At 41.2% G+C, this 25,411-nt stretch overlaps 1 protein-coding gene across 1 annotated transcript in view; it reads left to right on the forward strand.

Annotated features, from left to right (window-relative positions):
- The window catches only part of cmn (calymmin), a gene marked incomplete at its 5' end in the record, with an annotated part of 81,361 nt that overhangs the window by 2,974 nt on the left and 52,976 nt on the right, over nt 1–25,411 (forward strand). Inside the window, 24 exons of the mRNA XM_084167587.1 lie at nt 5,667–5,717; nt 6,153–6,206; nt 6,307–6,351; nt 6,633–6,683; nt 6,811–6,864; nt 6,965–7,009; nt 7,143–7,193; nt 7,323–7,373; nt 7,472–7,522; nt 7,654–7,683; nt 7,809–7,862; nt 9,399–9,443; nt 9,645–9,695; nt 9,869–9,922; nt 10,867–10,917; nt 11,025–11,093; nt 11,191–11,244; nt 11,358–11,459; nt 17,400–17,453; nt 19,138–19,188; nt 19,321–19,371; nt 19,907–19,948; nt 20,080–20,121; nt 24,263–24,313. Coding sequence (XP_084023713.1) covers nt 5,667–5,717; nt 6,153–6,206; nt 6,307–6,351; nt 6,633–6,683; nt 6,811–6,864; nt 6,965–7,009; nt 7,143–7,193; nt 7,323–7,373; nt 7,472–7,522; nt 7,654–7,683; nt 7,809–7,862; nt 9,399–9,443; nt 9,645–9,695; nt 9,869–9,922; nt 10,867–10,917; nt 11,025–11,093; nt 11,191–11,244; nt 11,358–11,459; nt 17,400–17,453; nt 19,138–19,188; nt 19,321–19,371; nt 19,907–19,948; nt 20,080–20,121; nt 24,263–24,313 — 1,254 coding nt within the window. The remainder of the gene's footprint in view (nt 1–5,666; nt 5,718–6,152; nt 6,207–6,306; nt 6,352–6,632; nt 6,684–6,810; nt 6,865–6,964; nt 7,010–7,142; nt 7,194–7,322; nt 7,374–7,471; nt 7,523–7,653; nt 7,684–7,808; nt 7,863–9,398; nt 9,444–9,644; nt 9,696–9,868; nt 9,923–10,866; nt 10,918–11,024; nt 11,094–11,190; nt 11,245–11,357; nt 11,460–17,399; nt 17,454–19,137; nt 19,189–19,320; nt 19,372–19,906; nt 19,949–20,079; nt 20,122–24,262; nt 24,314–25,411) is intronic.

Consider the following 25,411-nt stretch of genomic DNA (forward strand, 5'->3'; position numbering starts at 1 on the left):
TTAAGACAAACTTACTAAGGCTAATTGCCCACAAGTCAGTGCTAAGTAACTGCTTTGGTTTAAGTGCACTGTGTTGGCATCTTTTTCCCTTGTTTGCAACCTTGGTGATGCACCATGTGGAGCCCATCAGTCACTGTCATATTTGGTGAATCCCCTTCTCTTAGTCTAAGTGTTAATGTACTTTAAGTGTCCAATTATTCAGTAAGTGTGTGTACACCATGGCCAAGGAATTGGGTTGTGGGGTTGTCGTGTTTCCTAGGAAAGGGAGGAGCATCTCCAAAATGGGAATGTCCAAAGCCAGAGAGGTGATGAGAGGAGGGGCACCTGAAACAAGAGTGTATATGAAGCCCTCACATGCACAGAATATGCCAACAGTAGAGCAGCTGCATTCCCTTTTCTGCTGGTGTCTCTCTCTCTCTCTTTTGGCTTTTTTATTCTGTTGGGTCTCCACCATGTTGGGATGGCTACTTCTACGGACCTTGCTGGTCCTTTGGCTGGTGCGTAGTGCACAGCTGAAGAACAATGGTAAGTGGGAGAGTTGTGGAAAGAGAGAGAGGGTCTGTCACATACTTCTCAGAAGTATGAGTGGTTTTGATGGCTAAGTGGGTTGGAGCATGGTGCTGGTAACACCAGGGTTGTGGGTTCAATTCCTGGAGGGGCCACATACAGTATGTGACACTGTTAATGTTGCCAGTTCTGCTTCAAATGACCATATGTATTTATTTATTGCATGATGCCAATCTACTGACAATCCTCTGAGAGATACTCACATATGGCAATATCTAAGTGCTACCCTTGAGTTTAGTGTGCACTGGCACAGGGAACAGGGAATGGCTGTAGTTGAAGACCTTAAAAGGAAATGCCATTTGTTACAAATCCTTCTACGATCTCTTTGATTCTTAGACATTCCTTTTTATTTCATTCTTGTACATTCTTGCACTGAGGCTATTCTATGGGTCTTGAATTGCACCTTCATTTGCAAATATTGTATTGGGCTTAATATTGATTTATGACCTTGGATGTCATTATGCAAGCAAACTGGTGTAGCTAACCTATACTAGTCTTACATTTTTATGGTGCCATTTTGATAATTTAGATTAGTATATAATTGCTGATAGATTTTATTCCAGTAAATCTTTGCAATTTAACCTTCTTTGGAGAATTTCACGAAGTCAGTTGTTTGTCAGTGGTCTGTCTGCTATGAGAAGGTGCAACGCTCCATGAACCACAGCTTTTGAGTTATGAGCGTCGAGACATGTGGCCAGCAGTTATGATGCTGTGGCTCATTAGCAGTTGGTGCTGAGGTGGTTGTCTCTGTTTTATGTTTGTGTGAGCCCCCCATAGCTACCTTTTGGCTATTTGCAGTGTGGGTATACTTGTGTCACTCAAATAACATTCTTAAGATGTGGACATATTGGTTTCTGTGGTTCAGTTCAAGTTTGAGTAAACTTGGCTGCTGTATCCACCTGTTGCTACTTATTGCTCATTCATAAAGCATTATACTGTACACGTTTATACAACATTAAACTTGGTATACAGTACTACTTGTATAAACCTCACACATAACTTAAAAAGCACATTAAAAAATATATATAATGTAGAGGTTATGTTATGTCTTTCTATGTGGCAGTTTTCCAACAGACTCAAAATGGTTGATAATAAAACTCAGGATCATTAGATGATCAAGATGATGTCTCCTGAGTGGCGCAGTGGTCTAAGGCACTGCATCGCAGTGCTAACTGTGCCACTAGAGATCCTGGTTCGAATCCAGGCTCTGTCGCAGCCGGCCGCGACCGGGAGACTCATGGGCGGCGCACAATTGGCCCAGCGTCGTCCAGGGTAGGGGAGGGAATGGCCGGCAGGGATGTAGCTCAGTTGATAGAGCATGGCGTTTGCAACGCCAGGGTTGTGGGTTCGATTCCCACGGGGGGCCAGTATAAAAAATAAAAAAATAAAAAATGTATTCACTAACTGTAAGTCGCTCTGGATAAGAGCGTCTGCTAAATGACTAAAATGTAAATGTATAACACATAAGGGGTTTATAGATACTTATGACAAGTCTTTTTATGTATTATGACCATATTATAATGCATTGCACTTGTTATCTAGGTCGAAAAAATACTACCTTCAACCTAGCCTGTTATAAAGGTCTATTCCATTTGTTTGTAGGCAAACATGTCAGTTTCACTTGGAGCAGTTAATTACCATTTGTACCATTTTAAACTTTGATTGGTTTTTAAGGAGCCAGACACCTATAAAACATTCTGGATGTGTGCCCTCTAAGACCTGATGTGAGAAGCACTGTTATTTAGATTATCATACAAAAGGAGTGTTGTAACTGTAGGCATGCGTATTGAAACACTACACAATTACATGTAATTCTGTTGAAAGATGGAGCTAGTATTACTCTGCTTCATGAAAGGGTCCAGTCCGCATGCCTGAATGAAGAAGACGGAGAAGGCAGGGAAGAGAGTAATCTCTAGCAAATGCTGGTGTTTACCTGTCACATTTCAAACGATCATGTCAAATTGAAGAAAGACAAAAATCTGAGCGATGCTTGCTATGCAACTCTTAAGTGCATTGCGTTGGCCCTCTTTCAAGTTTTCTTGTGATCGTGCGAAACAACCATATATTCCATTTACTCTTTTCCACTAGTTCTTTGTCTTGAAATCAAAGGCAGCTAAGCTTTGGTGGCAGCGGCAGTCTACATTTGACATCTCACTGTGAGAAAATATATTTTACTACTTGTACACAGTCCCTCTATTGAGGGATTTCCCCCCTAGTGTCAATGGAACACATTTACCCTAAATGATCTGCAAAATGCACTCACACAGGCCTGTCATAGTTTTTATATTTTAATTTAATCATCATTAAAAAGTAGCCAATCAGTTTCTCCAAATGTCATGTGAAAGTATGTTGATTAGTTCCATCACTGTCAAAAAGTGACACCTTTTACATTTTTGCTGATGTAATTTGTGATTCCCAATTGTAGGATATAGACTGGCACCGGCAGCTGGTGTGCCTGATGGACATGGCCCTCAACCCAATGCTAAACTCGATATGTCAATCAATGTTTATTCAACTTAGGCTATTTGAGATCTTTATGCTTTATCTTAAAACCTTTTATTTTCCCATTTCAGGAAATGGTGGGGGTGTTGGAAGGATGTTGATACCATCCAATGGATATGGAAACAAGGGAAATGGTAAGTTGTGTGAAGAGGTTGCTGTGGGCTGCGTAGTCTGTACATTATGTGCATTAGGGTAAATGTGTGAGAACTGGTATGGTAGTCAGACCTTGGTAAAATTATTTCAAATACTTTGAGCATTTGCTTGCCTGGAGTGCAGGGTTCGCAATTTTTAGACATCTATTGGTGCATTAAACCAGGCAAGCTCAAACAGGCACAGATAAAGTGTTTGAAACAATTTTCAAGTATTTGAAACCTAGGTCTGATGGTAATAACAGTTGCCATACTAATTGTAGGATATGCAGCTGATTTTTTTCATTGTGAATCTGCTTTATTTTGTCAGAGAGGGTAGAGTTTGTGAAACAACGTTGTATAATCATGTTTGCTATAACACTGTATGATCCCAATTTAAGTTTATGGTGCTGGAGGTGGAGTGCCCAATGGACAGGGGGCTAAACCCAATGTTAAATCCACCCTATTTTGTGTGTGTGTGTGTGTTTTTAAGGCTGCATTTACACAGGCAGCCCAATTCTGATCTTTTTTACTACTAATTGCTCTTTTGACCAATCAGATCAGCGTTTTGCCAATAATTGGGCAAAAGATCAGAATGTGCTGCTTGTGTAAACACAGCCTAAGAGTTTACATCCTACTGTATATCAACAACTTGAATACTTGACTGTTGACCAGTAGGTGTCATGTCCTAATCATTGTCTTGTAAACATTGTCAAATCAGCATAAGGGTCGTTCCACCAAATGAATACCCTTTGCGTTCCTTTGAAATTTTAAGTAGAAATTGTGCACCAATATTGAATATTAAATGAAGTGCCCTTTAATATACTGTATACCACATGGAAAAATGTAATAAATCAGATGTTTTATATGAATGAGGATTGCAGCATTTTGACATGTTCCACTGTGTACTCTGTTATCTCTCTCAAGATTTGAACCCACTTAATCCCAAAATGTCTCCCAATTCTCATCATTGTAAAGCCCTCGTTGTTTTGTTGCTTTGACAAAGTCATTTCGGAAGATTGTTATTTATTTCATGTGATTCATCTAATCACATGAAATGTCTCTCCCTCATTTTAAGTGCCTAAGAACACCAAGGTAACCTATCTAAATGACTACCGCCCTGTAGCACTCACATCTGTAGCCATGAAATGCTTTGAAAACCCTGGAGTGGGTCCAAGGTTTCATCCCAGAAACCCTGGACCCACTCCAATTCGCTTACCGCCCCAACAGATCCATAGATGACGCAATCTCTATTGCACTCCACACTGCCCTTTCCCACCTGTACAAAAGGAACACCTATGTGAGAATGCTGTTCATTGACTATAGCTCAGCGTTCAATGCCATAGTGCCTTCCAAGCTCATCACTAAGCTAAGGACCCTGGGACTGAACACCTCCCTCTGCAACTGGATCCTGGACTTCCTGACGGGCCACCCCCAGGTGGTAAGGGTAGGCAATAACACATCCGCCACGCTGACCCTCATCACGGGGGCCTCTCAGGGGTGCTTGCTCAGTCCCCTCCTGTACTCCCTGTTCACCTACGACTGAATGGCCGCGCACGACTCCAACACCATCATTAAGTTTGCAGACGACACGACGGTGGTAGGCCTGATCACCGACGACGATGAGACAGCCTATAGGGAGGAGGTCAGAGACCTGGCAGTGTGGTGCCAGGACAACAACCTCTTCCTCAATATGGGCAATACAAAGGAGCTTATCGTGGACTACAGGAAACGGAGTGCCGAACACGGCCCCATTTACATCGACGGGGCTGTAGTGGAGCGGGTCAAGAGCTTCAAGTTCCTGGGTGTTCACACCACTAAGGACCTATCATGGTCCAAACACACCAACACAGTTGTGAAGAGGGCACGACAATGCCTCTTCCCCCTCAGGATATGGTGAAACTATTCCTTTTAAAATATTTATTTTTAAAAGAAACATTGAACATCTAATAGTCGAATCATAGTGTAAAAGCAGGTGAGCTGGTTCTACTCTTTTAGGCCATTTTTCTGGTGTTTTGTGGTGGAAACTGAGCGGGTCGAGCATAAGATGTTAACCATAGATAGGCTAGAAATGTTTTACAATTATTATTTTTTTGTGACGCTTGCATTCAGTTGCCCCTCCCTGTTGCACACAACAAGCTTCCATTCCCCCTGTCACAAGGGGATTTATGGCTGATTTTAAGATTAAATCGTCAACCCTGTTACGGTCAACCCTGTTTGGCACTTACAATAGTCCTTTTTTTATTGAGATAGGACAACATATTTTTTATTAAGTTGTACATGTGCTCTTTATGACAGAATGTTAAAATTAGGTGAAATAAAACACTACCCAAAAGGTACTCATTTGGTGGAACGACCCGTAACGCAATGTACAACTTTTATACCTGTAATGCCAATGCTAACATTTTACGTGTTCACAATTTTAATATGTTATACAGTATATGTTGGTAACACCTGGGTGTTCTTTAGGTTACAGCGCTGGAGCTGGGGTGGCCAGTGGAAACAGTGCCAAACCCAATGGTAAATACTCACTTTACACTGTGTTTCTCTGTTTACATTATGTTTCTTGCACAATACTACAGTTGGAAAACATGTTTTAGTTGGTGTTGAATTGATGACCTCTCATCAGTGTATGTACAGCAGGGTTGGTGGGGTGTGACAAGTTGTTCCATGAGAGTTGAATTTATTCAATAGCAATGGCTAAATTACATATGTAGGGTTTACACCTGTGGAGTGCAGCGATTTAATCTACATGCAATGTTTGTTTGTTCTATATAGGTTATGGTGCTCCTGCAGCTGTGCCCAATGGAAATGGTGCTAAACCCAATGGTTAATCTCCCTTTCTTCTTTCATGCCAATTTAGTGTTAAAGCAAGTAGTCTGTATTAGTATTTTTTCCAGAGATTCAGTAAGTGATACAACTTTGACCATTGGTTTTAATCTGTCTGATCTCTAGGTTATTATGGTGCTCCTGTAGCTGTGCCTAATGGAAATGGTGCTAAACCCAATGGTAAATTACCCCCTTATCTGTACTATGTCATATCAGATTTATTTGTTGAGATCTGGTACAATCATGCATTTTCCGTAACACTGTGATGTCCCTGTTGCAGGATATGGTGCTCCAGCCGCTGTACCCAATGGTCAAAAGTCAAAAGGTAAATCACTTTTTTTGTCTTTGAGTATCTATTTAGAGTTTTAGTACTTATATTGGTATTAGGTTTTTAGAGGTTCAGTAAGTGACACACGTACCATGTGGTTTGAGTTAACAACTGTCTGATCTCTAGGTTATTATGGTGCTCCTGTAGCTGTGCCTAATGGAAATGGTGCTAAACACAATGGTAAATTATCCCCTTATCTGTACTATGTCATATCAGATTGATTTGTTGATCTGGTACAATCATGTTTTTTCTGTAACACTGTGATGTCCCTGTTGCAGGCTATAGTGCTCCAGCTGCTGTACCCAATGGAAATGGTCAAAAATCAAAAGGTAAATCTCCTTTTTTCTTTGAGTATCAATTTAGTGTTTTAGTAATTATATTGGTGTTAGGTTTTCAGAGGTTCAGTAAGTGACACAAATACCATTTGGTTTGAGTTAACATCTGTCTGATCTCTAGGTTATTATGGTGCTCCTGTAGCTGTGCCTAATGGGAATGGTGCTAAACCCAATGGTAAATTACCCCCTTATCTGTACTATGTCATATCAGATTTATTTGTTGAGATCTGGTACAATCATGCATTTTCCGTAACACTGTGATGTCCCTGTTGTAGGATATGGGGCTCCAGCCGCTGTACCCAATGGTCAAAAGTCAAAAGGTAAATCACTTTTTTTGTCTTTGAGTATCAATTTAGTGTTTTAGTAATTATATTGGTGTTAGGTTTTCAGAGGTTCAGTAAGTGACACAAGTACCATTTGGTTTGTTTGAGTTAACATCTGTCTGATCTCTAGGATATGGTGCTCCTGTATCTGTGCCTAATGGGAATGGTGCTAAGGCCAATGGTAAACTATTTTGTCTTTGTATGCCATTTAGTCTTAGGCTATAGCAAGTATATTCATATTTTGTTTTCAGAGGTTCAGTAAGTCACACAACTACCATGTGGTTTGAGTTAACAACTTTCTGATATCTAGGTTATGGTGCTCCTGCAGCTGTGCCCAATGGAAATGGTGCTAAACACAATGGTAAATTATCCCCTTATCTGTACTATGTCATATCAGATTTATTTGTTGATCTGGTACAATCATGTTTTTTCTGTAACACTGTGATGTCCCTGTTGCAGGCTATAGTGCTCCAGCTGCTGTACCCAATGGAAATGGTCAAAAATCAAAAGGTAAATCTAATTTTTTCTTTGAGTCTCAATTTAGTGTTTTAGTAATTATATTGGTGTTAGGTTTTCAGAGGTTCAGTAAGTGACACAAGTACCATTTGGTTTGTTTGAGTTAATATCTGTCTGATCTCTAGGTTATGGTGCTCCTGCAGCTGTGCCAAATGGTTAATCTCCCTTTCTTCTTTCATGCCAATTTAGTGTTAAAGCAAGTAGTCTGTATTAGTATTTTTTCAGAGATTCAGTAAGTGATACAACTTTGACCATTGGTTTTAATCTGTCTGATCTCTAGGTTATTATGGTGCTCCTGTAGCTGTGCCTAATGGAAATGGTGCTAAACCCAATGGTAAATTACCCCCTTATTTACATTTTTACATTTACGTAATTTAGCGGACGCTCTTATCCAGAGCGACTTACAAATTGGTGCATTCACCTTATAGCCAGTGGGATAACCACTTTACAATATGTTTTTATTTTTTTTGGGGTGGGGTAAGGGGGGGTAGAAGGATTACTTTATCCTATCCCAGGTATTCCTTAAAGAGGTGGGGTTTCAAGTGTCTCCGGAAGGTGGTGAGTGACTCCGCTGTCCTGGCGTCGTGAGGGAGCTTGTTCCACCATTGGGGTGCCAGAGCAGCGAACAGTTTTGACTGGGCTGAGCGGGAACTGTGCTTCCGCAGAGGTAGGGGGGCCAGCAGGCCAGAGGTGGATGAACGCAATGCCCTCGTTTGGGTGTAGGGACTGATCAGAGCCTGAAGGTACGGAGGTGCCGTTCCCCTCACAGCTCCGTAGGCAAGCACCATGGTCTTGTAGCAGATGCGAGCTTCAACTGGAAGACAGTGGAGTGTGCGGAGGAGCGAGGTGACGTGAGAGAACTTGGGAAGGTTGAACAACAGACGGGCTGTGGCATTCTGGATGAGTTGTAGGGGTTTAATGGCACAGGCAGGGAGCTCTCCGAATGTTGTAGAGCATGAACCTACAGGATCGGGTCACCGCCTTGATGTTAGCGGAGAACTACAGGGTGTTGTCCAGGGTCACGCCAAGGCTCTACGCACTCTGGGAGGAGGACACAACAGAGTTGTCAACCGTGATGGCGAGATCATGGAACGGGCAGTCCTTCCCTGGGAGGAAGAGCAGCTCCGTCTTGCCGAGGTTCAGCTTGAGGTGGTGATCCGTCATCCACACTGATATGTCTGCCAGACATGCAGAGATGCGATTCGCCACCTGGTTATCAGAAGGGGGAAAGGAGAAGATTAGTTGTGTGTCGTCTGCGTAGCAATGATAGGAGAGGCCATGTGAGGATATGACAGAGCCAAGTGACTTGGTGTATAGCGAGAATAGGAGAGGGCCTAGAACTGAGCCCTGGGGGACACCAGTGGTGAGAGCACGTGGTGCGGAGACAGATTCTCGCCACGCCACTTGGTAGGAGCGACCGGTCAGGTAGGACGCAATCCAAGAGTGAGCCGCACCGGAGATGCCCAACTCGGAGAGGGTGGAGAGGAGGATCTGATCGTTCACAGTATCAAAGGCAGCAGACAGGTCTAGAAGGACAAGAGCAGAGGAGAGAGAGTTAGCTTTAGCAGTGCGGAGAGCCTCCGTGACACAGAGAAGAGCAGTCTCAGTTGAATGACCAGTCTTGAAACCTTGGATTCAGCAGGGAGGAGAAGGTGGCAGAGCTTCCTAGGGTTAGAGGCAGATGCTTGGAATTTAGAGTTGTAGAAAGTGGCTTTAGCAGCAGAAACAGATGAAGAAAATGTAGAGAGGAGGGAGTGAAAAGATGCCAGGTCCGCAGGGAGTCTTATCTGTACTATGTCATATCAGATTTATTTGTTGAGATCTGGTACAATCATGCATTTTCCGTAACACTGTGATGTCCCTGTTGTAGGATATGGTGCTCCAGCCGCTGTACCCAATGGTCAAAAGTCAAAAGGTAAATCACTTTTTTTGTCTTTGAGTATCAATCTGATCAGTCTGATCTCTAGGTTATGGTGCTCCTGCAGCTGTGCCTAATGGAAATGGTGCTAAGGCCAATGGTAAACCTCCTTGGCTCTGTTTCTGTCAATTTCTAGATCATTCATGGTGAATTTGCAGTATATAATAATTGTTTCCTTGACAACTGTGTTATTTCCAGGTTATGGTGCCGGTGTGCCCAATGGCAATGGACAAGGAGCTAAACCCAATGGTATAGTAAACTCCTGTATTGGTGCTGCAATCATAGCTCATAATGAAGCCTTTGCCAAGTACATTTCCATTGAGACTGTTCACCTTGAGAAATGATGACTTGTTCCCAAACCATCTGTGAACGATTGTTTCGGGTTCCATTACTTTTAATAATGTATTTTCATTGATCCCAAGGTTACGGTGCTGCTCCAGCTGCTGTGCCCAACAGACAAGGAGCTAAGCCCAATGGTACGCCTAAATTAATTTTGTAAAGTGTGTTTAAATATCAACAGAATGTGATAATATTGTGTTTAAATATCAATTGATAAAAAAATAAGTTGTTTGGTGTCATTTACCTGAAACCTCTAGGCCAAGGAGCTGCAGCTGGACATGGTGCGCCGAATCCAAATGGTGTGTGTGTTGTACTTATGTGACTAAGAGTCTGTACAACTAAAATTGGCATATAGATGGCTTTGTTGTTTAGCAACAAAACCGACACGTGCGCAACTCTGTGGCAAAACAGACTGGGTTGGCTTAGATTGTTGACAACATGTAAACTATATTTTGTCCCCAATGTTTATGGAAAGCATAAATACATTTGCACAATGAACACTTGTTGTTTCTCAAATACATCATTACAGTTGTTGGTTAGCTAGCGAATTTAAGTAATATTAGCATTGACATGAAATGAGTCAAAACACCTCAAAACAAGACATGGTATCAAGAACAAGATTAGACTATCTTAAAACGAGCCACTTACGATTCCCAACATGGCAGTTTCTTGTCATTGTTGCTAACTATCTGGCCATCAGAATCACAACAACACACAGCCTTCTGCCCCATTGAAGTGTGTGCATCGTTTTCGTGATGTTGTCAACCCGTCTATATATTGCCAATATTCATTCAGCATGACTAAATGAATACGTTTACACTAGCACTGGATGCTAGTCTTGTTACATGATCAAGTAGCTTTCCTAATCTTTTCCAAGGTTACTTCTGCATGTCCGTGTGTGTTTAATGGTGGAGGAGTTTGAGTTAAGTCACAGCATGTATTTTCTGTGTTTGTATTGTGTGTTCTTATTCCTCATATTTTACAACCTTACTTCTGTAACACTATGTATATGTGTGTTAAATGGTAGAGGAGTTTGAGTTGGGTCACATCATGTTGTTTTGTGTATTCATGTGTTCCACAGCTGGCATGAAAGGACCCATGAAAGGATACGGCCGACCACCTTTTGGTGCAGGTAAAGTACTGTGTTCTCCAACCACCCACCATTTCTTTATAGCATAATCATCTATAATTTAGCACAATGACCACATATTTGCTCCTTTGTTATTGTTGTGGTATCAGGTGCTGCTTTTGGAATGGGGACTCGAAGGGGTCTGGGGGTACCTCAACTAGCTGCAAACAGGAGGGGAGGTAAGTGAGAAGCTGAAAATTGTGAATGGATATATGAATTCACCTTTTATAGATGCTTGTTTTAACTAACTATTAATGTTGTAATTTGTGTTTCCAGTGTATGGCCGTAATGGCTATGGCGGTAATGGATATGGCGCACAGCCAATGAATGGTGAGTCAATACAAAACTCTGTCTATCTGAGCTATTAAAAAAAATGTACTAATCATTTGGAAGATTATAGTATATCCTTGTAAACTTTTGACCCTTGTCCATTGTCTAACCAGGCTACAGGCCAAATGGTGCCTATGCCAGGGCTGGTCTTGGCCTGGGTGGTGGCCTCTCTGCTGGACACTCTAATGGAGGAGGCCAAAAAGGACCCACGCCAGGTAAGCTTAGCATTGTGTTTGATTGTCTTTCTCAGCTGTTGATATGAGAAGTGTTTTGTTTGTTTACACCATTTGTGATTTGTGATTCTCTCTGTAGGTTACGGTAGTCCCAATGGACAAGGGGTTAAACCCAATAGTAAATCTCCCTTTTTCTTTATATGCACGTTTTGTGTTTTACCAAGTTAGTATGTTTTAAGATATTCACTAAGGCTAAACACATAATTCTTCACTGTTTGAAGGATGCCGCACTTCACATTTCTCACTTCGCCATAGTGTAGTAGTTCGGGTTTGGTTCAATCGCAGTGAATTGAATCATGGGAATCAAAATAATGATTTGTCAATCACGGTAAAATGAAAAAAGATTAGCTGTAGCCTTCCATTTGAATTATGTCACTGCAAAACATGTATTGTACATACTTAAACTTGATTTGGGCATTCAATTTATGGGACATTGCAACTCAATAGATGCTAGTTAGCCTACAAAGTAAACACTTCTAAGGTAAGTTAAATACACTACATGACCAAAAGTATGTGGACACCTGCTCGTCGAACATCTTATTCCAAAATCATGGACATTAATATTTAGTTGGTCCCCCCTTTGCTGCTATAACAGCCTCCACTCATCTGGGAAGGCTTTCCACTAGATGTTGGAACATTACTGCAGGGACTTGCTTCCATTCAGCCACAAGAGCATTAGTGAGGTCGGGCACTGATGTTGGGTGATTAGGCCTGGCTTGCAGTTGGCGTTCCAATTAATCCCAAAGGTGTTCGATGGGGTTGAGGTCAGGGCTCTGTGCAGGTCAGTCAAGTTCTTCCATATCGATCTCAACAAAGAATTTCTGTATGGACCTCGCATTGTGCACGTGGGCATTGTCTTGCTGAAACAGGAAAGGGTCTTTCCCAAACTTTTGCCACAAAGTTGGAAGTACAGAATCGTCTAGAATGTCATTGTATGCTGTAGAGTTAAGATTTCCCTTCACTGGAGCTAGGGGGCCTAGCCCAAACTATGAAAAACAGCCCCAGACCATTATTATTCCTCCACCAAACTGTACAGTTGGCACTATGCATTCGGGCAGGTAGCATTCTGCTGGCATCTGCCAAACCCAGATTTGTCCGTCGGACTGCCAGATGGTGAAGCGTGATTCATCACTCCAGAGAACGCATTTCCACTGCTCCAGAGTCCAATGGCGGCGAGCTTTACACCACTCAAGCCGACGCTTGGCATTGCACATGGTGAACTTAGGCTTGTGTGCGGCTGCTTGGCCATGGAAACCCATTTCATGATGCTCCCGACGAACAGTTATTGTGCTGACGTTGCTTCCATAGGCAGTTTGGAACTCGGTAGTGAGTGTTACAACTGAGGGCAGACAATTTCTACGCGCTACATGCCTCAGGACTCGGCGGTCCCGTTCTGTGAGCCTGTGTGGCCTACCACTTCGCGGCTGAGACGTTGTTGCTCCTAGACGTTTCCACTTCACAATAACAGCACTTACAGTTGACCGGGGCAGCTCTAGCAGGGTAGAAATTTGACGAACTGACTTGTTGGAAAGGTGGCATCCTATGACGGTGTCACGTTAAAAGCCACTGAGCTCTTCAGTAAGGCCATTCTACTGCCAATGTCTGTCTATGGAAATTGCATGGCTGTGTGCTCGATTTTATACACCTCAGCAAAGAGTGTGGCTGAAATAGCCGAATCCACTAATTTGAAGGTGTGTCCACATACTTTTCAATATATAATTTATTTCTAAACTAGAAAAGGTACATTTCCCGAAGAAAATGTGTGTGCTTGCTTCAGCTATATGGTAGTTGGAGATTTACATTTTAGTCATTTAGCAGACGCTCTTATCCAGAGCGACTTACAGTTAGTGAGTGCATACATTTTCATATTGGCTCCCCGTGGGAAACGAACCCACAACCCTGGCATTGCAAGCGCCATGCTCTACCAACTGAGCTACAGGGGTCCTGTTAAAGATGCACTCCAGCTATTTTTTTTTACTTTTCCAGTTGAAAAACAATATTCCACATATAAATACAGTAATGTACACACACATAAGGGTAAAAAAATATGTTTTGAGCAGTATAGTTTTAAACAAAAATCACAAGTGCCAAATTCATTGGGTAGGCCATTCAAGGAGTTGACCTGATGGTGCCCTCTGTCATCGGTCTCCCCCCTTGCTTGAGCAATAATAGAGGAGCAATAGAGAACAAAAGAGGAATGGCCCACCCCCCTACTTGTGCTAGGTCAGAGGAGATGTGCCCTTTTGTTAATTAAATCAGGTGATAAATGAGCTGAAAAAGGAGCCTGGAGTAGGACTTTAAATGAATTCAATCTGAATAGAAGCTGAAGCAGTTCAATATAGTAAGAATAGGTCTGATTACATTATTAGACTTCTATATACTTCAGCTAGCACATCAATTATGAAAAATTGTAGGACTATGTCTCTGAAAAATGAACTGTGACTAAAACTCAGGACATGCTTTCAATGGTGTCTCCTGACACCAAATCAAATAACATTTTATTGGTCGCATCCACATATTTAGCAGAAGTTATTGCGGGTGTAGCAAAATGCTTGTGTTCCTACCTCCAACAGTGCAGTAATATCTAAAAAATACAAAACAATACACACAAATCTAAAAGTAAAGAATGCAATTAAGAAATATAGAAATATCAGGATGAGCAATGTTGGAGTCCAGCGTATGTATGTATGCATTCGGAAAGTATTCACACCCCTGACTTTCTCCACATTTGTTACATTACAGCCTTATTCGAAAATGGTTTAAATTGTTTTTTCCCCTATTCAATCTACACACAATACCCCATAATGACAAAGTAAAAACAGGGTTTAGACATTTTTGCAAATGTATTAAAAATAAAAAAACATATTACATTTACATAAGTATTCAGACCCTTTACTCATTACTTTGTTGAAGCACCTTTGGCAGCGATTTCTGCCTTGAGTCTTCTTGTGTATGACGCTACAAGCTTGGCACACCTCACTTGTATTTGGGGAGTTTCTCCAATTGTTCTCTGCAGATCCTCTCATGCTCTGTCAGGTTGGATGGGGAGCGTCGCTGCACAGCTGTTTTCAGGTCTCTCCAGAGATGTTCGATTGGGTTCAAGTCCGGGCTCTGGCTGGGCCACTCAAGGACATTCAGAGACTTGTCCCGAAGCCATTCCTGCGTTGTCTTGGTTGTGTGCTTAGGGTCGTTTTCCTGTTGGAAGGTGAACCTTCACCCCAGCCTGAGGTCCTGAGCGCTCTGGAGCAGGTTTTCATCAAGGATCTCTGTACTTTGCTCCGTACATCTTTCCCTCGATCCTGACTAGCCTCCCAGTCCCTGCCGCCGAAAAACATCCCAACAGCTTGATGCTGCCACCACCATGCTTTACCATAGGGATGGTGCCAGGTTTCCTCCAGATGTGATGCTTGGCATTCAGGCCGAAGAGTTCAATCTTGGTTTCATCAGACCAGAGAATCTTGTTTCTCATGGTCTGAGAGTCCTTTAGGTGCCTTTTGACAAACTCCAAGCGGGCTGTCATGTGCCTTTTACTGAGGAATGGCTTCCGTCTGGCCGCTCTACCATAAAGGCCTGATTGGTGGAGTGCTGCAGAGATGGTTGTCCTTCCGGAAGGTTCTCCCATCTCCACAGAGGATCTCTGGAGCTCTGTCAGAGTGACAATGGGGTTCTTGGTCACCTCCCTGACCAAGGCCCTATTCCCTCGATTGCTCAGTTTGACCGGGCGGCCAGCTCTAGGAAGAGTCTTAGTGGTTCCAAACATCTTTCATTTAAGAATGATGGAGGCCACTGTGTTTTTGGGGATGTTCAATGACACAATCCTGTCTCGGAGCTCTACGGACAATTCCTTCGACCTCATAGCTTGGTTTTTGCTCTGACATGCATTGTCAACTGTCAACCTTTTATAGACAGTTGTATGCCTTTCCAAATCATGTCCAATCAATTGAATTTACCCCAGGTGAAATCAAATCAAGTTGTAGAAACATCTCAAGGATGATTTTTTACATTTTAGTCATTTTAGCAGACGCTCTTATCCAGAGCAACTTACAGTTAGTGAGTGCATACATTTTCCATACTGGCCCACCGTGGGAATCGAACCCACAACCCTGGCGTTGCAAGTGCCATGCTCTACCAACTGAGCTACAGGATCAATGGAAACAGGATGCACCGGAGCTCAATTTTGAGTCTCATAGCAAAGGCTCTGAATACCTATGTAAAGGTATTTCTGTTTAAAAATTAATACATTTGCAAAAATCTCTAAAAACCTGTTTTCGCTTTGTCATTATGGGGTATTGTGTGTAGATTGAGGACAAAAATGTGTTTCATCCATTTTAGAATAAGGCTGTAATGTAACAAAATGTCGAAAAAGTAAAGGGGTCTGAACACTTTCCCGAATGCACTGTATATATTATATATGCACTACCGGTCAAACGTTTTGGAACACCTACTCATTCAAGGGCTTTACTTTATTTTTTTTACTATTTTCTACATTGTAGATTAATAGTGAAGACATCAAAACTATGTTAAACAAATCTAAATATATTTTATATTTGAGATTCTTCAAATAGCCACCCTTTGCCTTGATGACATCTTTGCACACTCTTGGCATTCTCTCAACCAGCTTCACCTGGAATGCTTTTCCAACAGTCTTGAAGGAGTTCCCACATATGCTGAGCACTTGTTGGCTGCTTTTCCTTCACTCTGCGGTCCGACTCATCCCAAACCATCTCAATTTGGTTGAGGTCGGGGGATTGTGGAGGCCAGGTCATGTGATGCAGCACTCCATCACTCTCCTTCTTGGTAAAATAGCCCGTACACAGCCTGGAGGTGTGTTGGGTCATTGTCCTGTTGAAAAACAAACGATAGTCCCATTAAGCCCAAACCAGATGGGATGGCGTATCGCTGCAGAATGCTGTGGTAGCCATGCTGGTTAAGTGTGCCTTGAATTCTAAATAAATCACAGACTGTGTCACCAGCAAAGCACCCCCACACTATAACACTTCCTCCTCCATGCTTTACGGTGGGAAATACACATGCAGAGATCAACCGTTCACCCACACCGCGTCTCACAAAGACACGGTGGTTGGAACCAAAATTCTCCAATTTGGACTCCAGACCAAAGGACACATTTCCACCGGTCTAATGTCCATTGCTCGTGTTTCTTGGCCCAAGCAAGTCTCTTCTTCTTATTGGTGTCCTTTAGTAGTAGTTTCTTTGCAGTAATTCGACCATGAAGGCCTGATTCACGCAGTCTCCTCTGAACAGTTGTTGAGATGTGTATGTTACTTGAACTCTGTGAGGCATGCAATCTGAGGTTCCGTTAACTCTAATGAACTTATCCTCTGCAGCAGAGGTAACTCTGGGTCTTCCTTTCCTGTGGCGGTCCTCATTAGAGCCAGTTTCATCATAGCGCTTGATGGTTTATTGCGACTGCATTTGAAGAAACTTTCAAAGTTGTTGACATTTTCCGTATTGACTGACCTTCATGTCTTAAAGTAACGATGGACCGTCGTTTCTCTTTGCTTATTTGAGCTTTTCTTGCCATATTATGGACTTGGTCTTTTACCAAATAGGGCTATCTTCTGTATCACTTGTTCAATCCACTTCAATCCTTGAGAAAATTGAGACATGGATTATATATGTGTGCCATTCAGAGGGTGAATGGGAAAGACAAAAGATTTAAGTGCCTTTGAACGGGGTATGGTAGTAAGAACTGCAACGCTGCTGGGTTTTTCACGCTCAACAGTTTCCTGTGTATATAAAAAATGGTCCACCACCCAAAGGACATCCAGCCAGCTTGACACAACTGTGGGACACATTGGTGTCAACAGCCAGCATCCCTGTGGGCTGTTCAGAGGGCACTTTGAGAACCCCTGGCCTAAGTGGTACAACCATGAACATTGGTTTGATCTGTCTGATTTCTAGGTTATGGTGCTCCTGCAGCTGTGCCAAATGGAAATGGTGCTAAAAAAAACAAAGGTAAATCTCCCTTTTTCGATGTATACTAATGTTGTGTTTTACCAAGTACATTAGTATTATCTTATGCTTTGAGGTTCAGTAAGGGAAACATGGTGCTGCTGTGCCCAATGGAAATGGTGCTAAGCCCAATGGTAAACCGCCTTGGCTCTGTTTCTGTTAATTCTAGATAATTTATGTTACATTTGCAGTATATTATAATTAGGTCTGCTTGCTGAAAGCAAGAACAACTACTGAAATCTGGCAGGCTTATTATTTATTCTACAAACACCAAACGTGGACTAACATGGATTTTTAAAAGCTTTTTGATTATATTTATACTTTTTGCACTATAACCATTTCAAATTTATATAAAAGCTCCATAGGCTATAATTGGTACATTTTGCTTTCGTCACTGCTCTTGAACCGTTAAAGTTACAAACACCAAACGTTGACATATACAGATTGACTGAACTTAGATTGCTTGTAAAAATATTGTTGATACTATTTGTACTTTTTGAACTATAACCATTTAATATTTTCAATAAATGCTCCGTAGACTTCAAATGTAAAATTGGATCCGACACTGTTCTTGAACTATTTATGCTACAAACACCAAACCAACGTTGACATGTGCCGACTGACTCAACTGCTTGCATAAAAGATCCATAGGCTACAGAAAGGCACATTTTGAATTCGCAACTGCTCTTGATCCGTTTAAGCTACAAACACCAAACCAACGTTGAAATATGCAGACTGACCCAACTTAGTTAAAACATATTTTTGCTACCATTCATACTTTATATTCTATAAAGCTTGTTGTATCCCCATTTCAATGGCAGAATGCAGGCTTCAACAAATTTAAACTGAAATCACTGCTACAGAACTTTCAAAAAAGTTCAAACAAAAACATTTAGACTGCTTAAAAACACATTTCATAGGGTACGTTCGTAAATTCACTCTGGCTATCTATTCCGATTTCAGAGCGCTCTCATCTGAGTGTGCCAGAGTGCAGAATAAGTGATTAATTTACGAACGCTCAACACCCGTTGAATATGGCCGGTGTCAGTAAATGTTGGCAAAAAAGCGTAATTAAATTGTTGCCAGCAGCACAGTTACAGTCACCAACGCTCTGGATAACATGAAAACAGCGCAATCAGCTCTGCTAGGGCAAGTAAAATGGTCAGAGTGAGGTGTTCTCTCATTTGTGTCTGTAAGTAGCTAGCAAGCTAGCAAACGTTAGCTAGTTAGCTTGGGTGTTTGACTGCCGATGTGAGGTCAGAACGCTCGGATCAATTCTACTCCTCGGCTAGAGCGTCCAGTGTGCGCTCTGAACGCTTTGAGAGCGAAATGCTCTGAATTTACAAACGGACAATCTGACAAAGCTCAGAATTTATGAACGCCCAGAGTGCACTCTGAGCACACTCTGGCACTCCAGAGTGAATTTACGAACACACCCATAGTACTCCCTCTAGCCTACTATACTAACTCACTATAGTAACTCCACACTACATCACACCCCACAACTAACCCATAGGCCTATAACAGCCCTATTACTATCATTGCTACTACTAACATTACTACTGCGGTCACTACCACTACTACTATTTCACAAGAATAAATACTTTAAGGCAAGCAAGCACACACATTTTCTTTAGGAAATGTCATTTTCTAGTTGTTTTTGTTGTGACAACTGTGTTATTTATAGGCTATGGTGCTGTAGCTGATGTGCCAAATGGACAAGGTGCCAAACCCAATGGTAAGTCCACCCAAAACAATTCTGTCTTTGTCAATTTATCGTTCATTTTTTAGCATACATCAGTATTATGTTTTCAGAGGTTACGTGACACAACTACCATTTGGTTTGAGTTAACATTTGTCTGGTTTCTAGGTTATAGTGCTGGAGCTGGTGTACCCAATGGACAAGGAGCAAAACCCAATGGTAATGTAAACCCCTACATTAGTGCTGCAATCACAGCTATTAAAGATGCCATTGCCAAGTGACATTTCTATTGAGACTGTTCACCATGAGAAGTGGTTTTATAACTGCATGTAGTCCAGGGATACTTGAAAGATGGGACAATCACAAAAAAAGTATTAATATTAACAACATTTTAAATATATATTTTTATAAAACAAAGTATCAGCTATCACACCAGGTAAAGGAACAACCTCCTAATGAATAAATTTTTTCATCAAATGCACCTAACTCCATCAGACACCATTAAAGGCATTTATAAAAAAGTGTTTAAAGGCCTTGATTGTTTCATTCTAACATTAGATTATTCAAAAAATGTAATACAAATCTCCAAACCCAATAGTAAGTTCCCCTGGAATTTTGTTTATGGAGTTTCCTAAATCTTATGATTGTTGTTGTTGAACCATGTCATTCAAGGACACAATTCTGTTTGAAATCTGTCACAACCATCTTTAAGTGAAAAGTTTTTAATTTATTCTTCCTGTGGGGATAACTTCAGGTTATGGTGGTGTACCCAATGGATATGGTCCCAGACCCAGTGGTAAGACCGCAACGTTACTCAGTTGTATTAATTCCGTTTTTGTTCTATAGTTATGGTCATTTGATATCAAACCAGTTGTAATGACCATCTAAGACCATAAGTCAATGAATTTGTCTGTTTCTGATGCCTAGGGTATGGATATCCCAATGGTGGGGCAAAGGCACCCAAACCAGGTAAATATCAACAACACGTCCCAACCCATGTACGACCCGACTGATTTCACATAGAAATATGGGTTATAGACCTGTCATTCTCATGTAATGCAAGTCTGATAAGTGATAGATCCTTTTTATGAGCGATTTTTCTATGCTTCTCTTTCTGTAAGTTCAGTTTTTTTGTTTTTTACTTTCTGTTTTGTACATCAGCTTCAAACTGCTGAAAATATGATATTTTTGGTTATTGAAAATATATTTCACAGCTGTTTAGATGGAACAATCTTGAGCCACCCATAAGAAAATGTATGCACACATTACTGTAAGTCGCTTTGGATAAAAGTGTCTGCTAAATGGCATATATTATACAATTGTATTATACAATATTAGATATGTATATATATATATACACACTACCGTTCAAAAGTTTGGGGTCACTTAGAAATGTCCTTGTTTTCTAAAGAAAAGCAATTTTATTGTCCATTAAAATAACATCAAATTGATCCGAAATACAATGTAGACATTGTTAATGTTGTAAATGGCTATTGTAGCTGGAAACGGCTGATTTTTAATGGAATATCTACATAGGCGTACAGAGGCCCATTATCAGCAACCATTAGTCCTGTGTTCCAATGGCACGTTGTGTTTGCTAATCCAAGTTTATCATTTTAAAATGCTAATTGATCATTAGAAAACCCTTTTGCAATTATGTTAGCACAGCTGAAAACTGTTGTGCTGATTAAAGAAGCAATAAAACTGGCATTCTTGAGACTAGTTGAGTATCTGGAGCATCAGCAATTGTGGGTTCGATTACAGGCTCAAAATGGCCATAAATAAAGAACTTTCTTCAGAAACTCTTCAGTCTATTCTTGTTCTGAGAAATGAAGACTATTCCATGCGAGAAATTGCCAAGAAACTGAAGATCTCGTACCGCTGTGTACTACTCCCTTCACAGAACAGCGCAAACTGGCTCTAACCAGAATAGAAAGAGGAGTGGGAGGCCCCGGTGCACAACTGAGCAAGAGGTCAAATACATTAGAGTATCTAGTTTGAGAAACAGACGCCTCACAGGTCCTCAACTGGCAGCTTCATTAAATAGTACCAGCAAAACACCAGTCTCAACGTCAAAAGTGAGAGACGACTTCGGGATGCTGACCTTCTAGGCAGAGTTGTAAAGAAAAATACATATCTCAGACTGGCCAATAAAAAGAAAAGATTAAGATGGGCAAAAGAACACAGACATTGGACAGAGGAAGATTGGAAAAAAGTGTTATGGACAGACAAATTGAAGTTTGAGGTGTTCGGATCACAAAGAAGATCATTTGTGAGACGCAGACCAAATGAAAATATGCTGGAGGAGTGCTTGATGCCATCTGTCAAGCATGGTGGAGGCAATGTGATGGTCTGGGGGTGCTTTGGTGGTGGTAAAGTGGTAGATTTGTACAGGGTAAAAGGGATCTTGAAGAAGGAAGGCTATCAATCCATTTTGCAACGCCATGCCATACCCTGTGGACGGCGCTTGATTGGAGCCAATTTCCTCCTACAACAGGACAATGACCCAAAGCACAGCTCCAAACTATGCAATAACTATTTAGGGAAGAAACAGTCAGCTGGTATTCTGTCTATAATGGAGTGGCCAGCACGGTCACCGGATCTCAACCCTATTGTGCTGTTGTGGGAGCAGCTTGACCATATTGTGGTAAGAAGTGCCCATCTGTCACGCCCTGGCTCTGGGGACTCTTAAATGTTGAGCCAGGGTGTGGAGTTTCTATGTCATATTTTCTATGTTGTGTTTTCTAGATCGTTTAGATCTATGTTGGCCAGGGTGGTTCCCAATCAGAGGCAGCTGTATCTCGTTGTCTCTGATTAGGGACCATACTTCGGCAGCCTGTTTGGCACTAGTCGGTGTGGGATCTTGTTCCGTTAAGGTTTGTTTTGTTAACCTAGGATTTCACGTTTCGTTTGTTTGTTGTGTTGTCGTGAGTTTAGTACTTAATAAAATGTACGCTTATCACGCTGCGCCTTGGTCCTTCTCGTTAATGAACGATCGTGACACCATCAAGCCAATCCAACATGTGGGAGGTGCTTCGGGAAGCATGGGGTGAAATCTCTTCAGATTACCTCAACAAGTTGACAACTAAAATGCCAAAGATCTGCAAGGCTGTAATTGCTGCAAATGGAGGATTTTTGATGAAAGCAAAGTTTGAAGGACACAATTATTATTTCAATTAAAAATCATTATTTCTAACCTTGTCAATGACTACATGTCCTATTCATTTTGCTATATTTCCTATTCAAACTCATTTCATGTATGTATGTTTTCATGGAAAACAAGGACATTTCTAAGTGACCCAAAACTTTTGAATGGTAGTGTCTGAAGTTTACATACATCTTAGCCAAACACATTTAAACTCAGTTTTTCACAATTCCTGACATTTAATCCTAGTAAAAATTCCCTGTCTTAGGTCAGTTAGGATCTCGACTTTATTTTAAGAATGTGAAATGTCAGAATAATAGTAGAGAGAATTATTTATTTCAGCTTTAATTTCTCAATTAGTATTTGGTAGCATTGCCTTTAAATTGTTTAACTCGGGTCAAACGTTTCAGGTAGCCTTCCACAAGCTTCCCACAATAAGTTGGGTGAATTTTGGCCCATTCCTCCTGACAGAGCTGGTGTAACTGAGTCAGGTTTGTAGGCCTCCATGCTCGCACACACTTTTTCAGTTCTGCCCACAAATGTTCTATAGGATTGAGGTCAGGGCTTTGTGATGGCCACTCCAATACCTTGACTTTGTTGTCCTTAAGCCATTTTGCCACAACTTTGGAAGTATGCTTGGGGTCATTGTCCATTTGGAAGACCCATTTGCGACCAAGCTTTCACTTCCTGACTGATGTCTTGAGATGTTGCTTCAATATATCCACATCATTTTCCTTCCTCATGATGCCATCTATTTTGTGAAGTGCACCAGTCCCTCCTGCAGCAAAGCACCCCCACAGCATGATGCTGCCACCCTCGTGCTTCACGGTTGGGATGGTGTTCTTCGGTTTGCAAGCCCCCCCCTTTTCCTCCAAACATAACAATGGTCATTATGGACAAACAGTTCTATTTTTGTTTCATCAGACCAGAGGACATTTCTCCAAAACGTACAATATTTTTCCCCATGTGCAGTTGCAAACCGTAGTCTGGCTTTTTTATAGCGGTTTTGGAGCAGTGGCTTCTTCCTTGCTGAGCGGCCTTTCAGGTTATGTCGATATAGGACTCATTTTACTGTGGATATAGATACTTTTGTACCTGTTTCCTCCAGCATCTTCACAAGGTTCTTTGCTGTTGTTCTGGGATTGATTTGCACTTTTCGCACCATAGTACGTTCATCTCTAGGAGACAGAATGCGACTCCTTCCTGAGCGGTATGACGGCTGCGTGGTCCCATGGTGTTTATACTTGCGTACTATTGTTTGTACAGATGAACGTCGTACCTTCAGGCGTTTGAAAATCGCTCCCAAGGATGAACCAGACTTATGGAGGACTAAAAAAAATTTTCTGAGGTCTTGGCTGATTTTCTTTTGATTTTCCCATGATGTCAAGCAAAGAGGCACTGAGTTTGATGAAGGTAGGCCTTTAAATACATCCAGAGGTACACCTCCAATTGACTCAAATTATGTCAATTAGCCTATCAAAAGCTTCTAAAGCCATGACATCATTTTCTGGAATTTTCCAAGCTGTTTATAGGCACAGTCAACTTAGTGTATGTAAACTTCTGACCCACTGGAATTGTGATACCGTGAATTATAAGTGAAATAATCTGTCTGTAAACAATTGTTGGAAAAATTACTTGTGTCATGCACAAAGTAGATGTCCTAACCGACTTGCCAAAACTATAGTTTGTTAACAAGAAATTTGTGGAGTGGTTGAAAAATGAGTTTTAATGACTCCAACCTAAGTGTATGTAAACTTCTGACTTCAACTGTGTGTATATATATATATATATATATAATATTGTTATATTACAATGATTCTCTAGTCTACACTATACATTGCTTGTTGTGTCACAAACTGAAATCAGGCGAACATTTAGAATTTTTGAAACGGCGGAGCTACATTCTACATATTGCACCTTTAATAGATCTCTTAGTTTTGTATTAATGCTATATTTGATCTCAAGGTTATGGTGAAGGAGCTGGTGTACCCAATGGATATGGAGCTAAACCTAATGGTAAATCCCTGCTAAAGTGTATGAAAGTCCTGAAAAGTGTATCCAATATTTATTTTTACGACACATAATACCCCATAATGACAGTGAAAACATGTTTTTAGATTTTCATTTATTGAAAATGAAATACAGAAATATCTAATTTACAGAAGTATTCAAACCCCTGAATCAATACTTTGTAGAAGCAACTTTGGCAGCGATTATGGCTGTGAGTCTTTCTGGATAAGTCTCTAAGAGCTTTCCACACCCGGATTGTGCAACATTTGCCCATTATTCTTTTCAAAATTCTTCCAGCTCTGTCAAATTGGTTGTTTATCATTGCTAGACAACCATTTTCAGGTCTTGCCATAGATTTTAAAGTAGATTTAAATCAAAACTGTAACTCTGCCAATCGGGAACATTCCCTGTCTTCTTGATAAACAACTCCAGTGTCGATTTGGCCTTGTGTTTTAGGTTATTGTCGTGCTGAAAGGTGAATTCATCTCCCAGTGTCTGGTGGAAAGCAGACTGAACCAGGTTTTCCTCTAGGATTTTGCCTGTGCTTAGCTCCATTCCGCTTCTTTTTTTATCCTGAAAAACTCCCCAGTCCTTAACGATTACAAGCATACCCATAACATGATCCAGCCACCACTATGTTTGAAAATATGGAGAGTGGTACTCCATAATGTGTTGTATTGGATTTGCCCCAAACATAACACTTTGTATTCAGGACAAAAAGCTAATTGCTTTGCCACATTTTTTTCAGTATTACTTTAGTGCCTTGTTGCAAACAGGATGCATGTTTTGGAATATTTTTATTCTGTACAGGCTTCCTTCTTTTCACTCTGACAATTAGGTTAATATTGTGGAGTAACTACAATGTTGTTGATCCATCCTCAGTTTTCTCCTATCACAGCCAATAAACTCTGTAACTGTTTTAAAGTCACCATTGGCCTCACTGTGAAATCCCTGAGCAGTTTCCTTCCTCTCTGGCAACTGAGTTAGGAAGGACGCCTGTATCTTTTTAGTGACTGGGTGTATTGATACACCATCCAAAGTGTAATTAATAACTTCACAATGCTCAACGGGATATTCAATGTCTGCTTTTTATTTTTAAATTTT

Source organism: Coregonus lavaretus, assembly GCF_964263955.1.
Source record: "Coregonus lavaretus genome assembly, chromosome: 1".
Lineage (NCBI taxonomy): Eukaryota > Metazoa > Chordata > Actinopteri > Salmoniformes > Salmonidae > Coregonus > Coregonus lavaretus.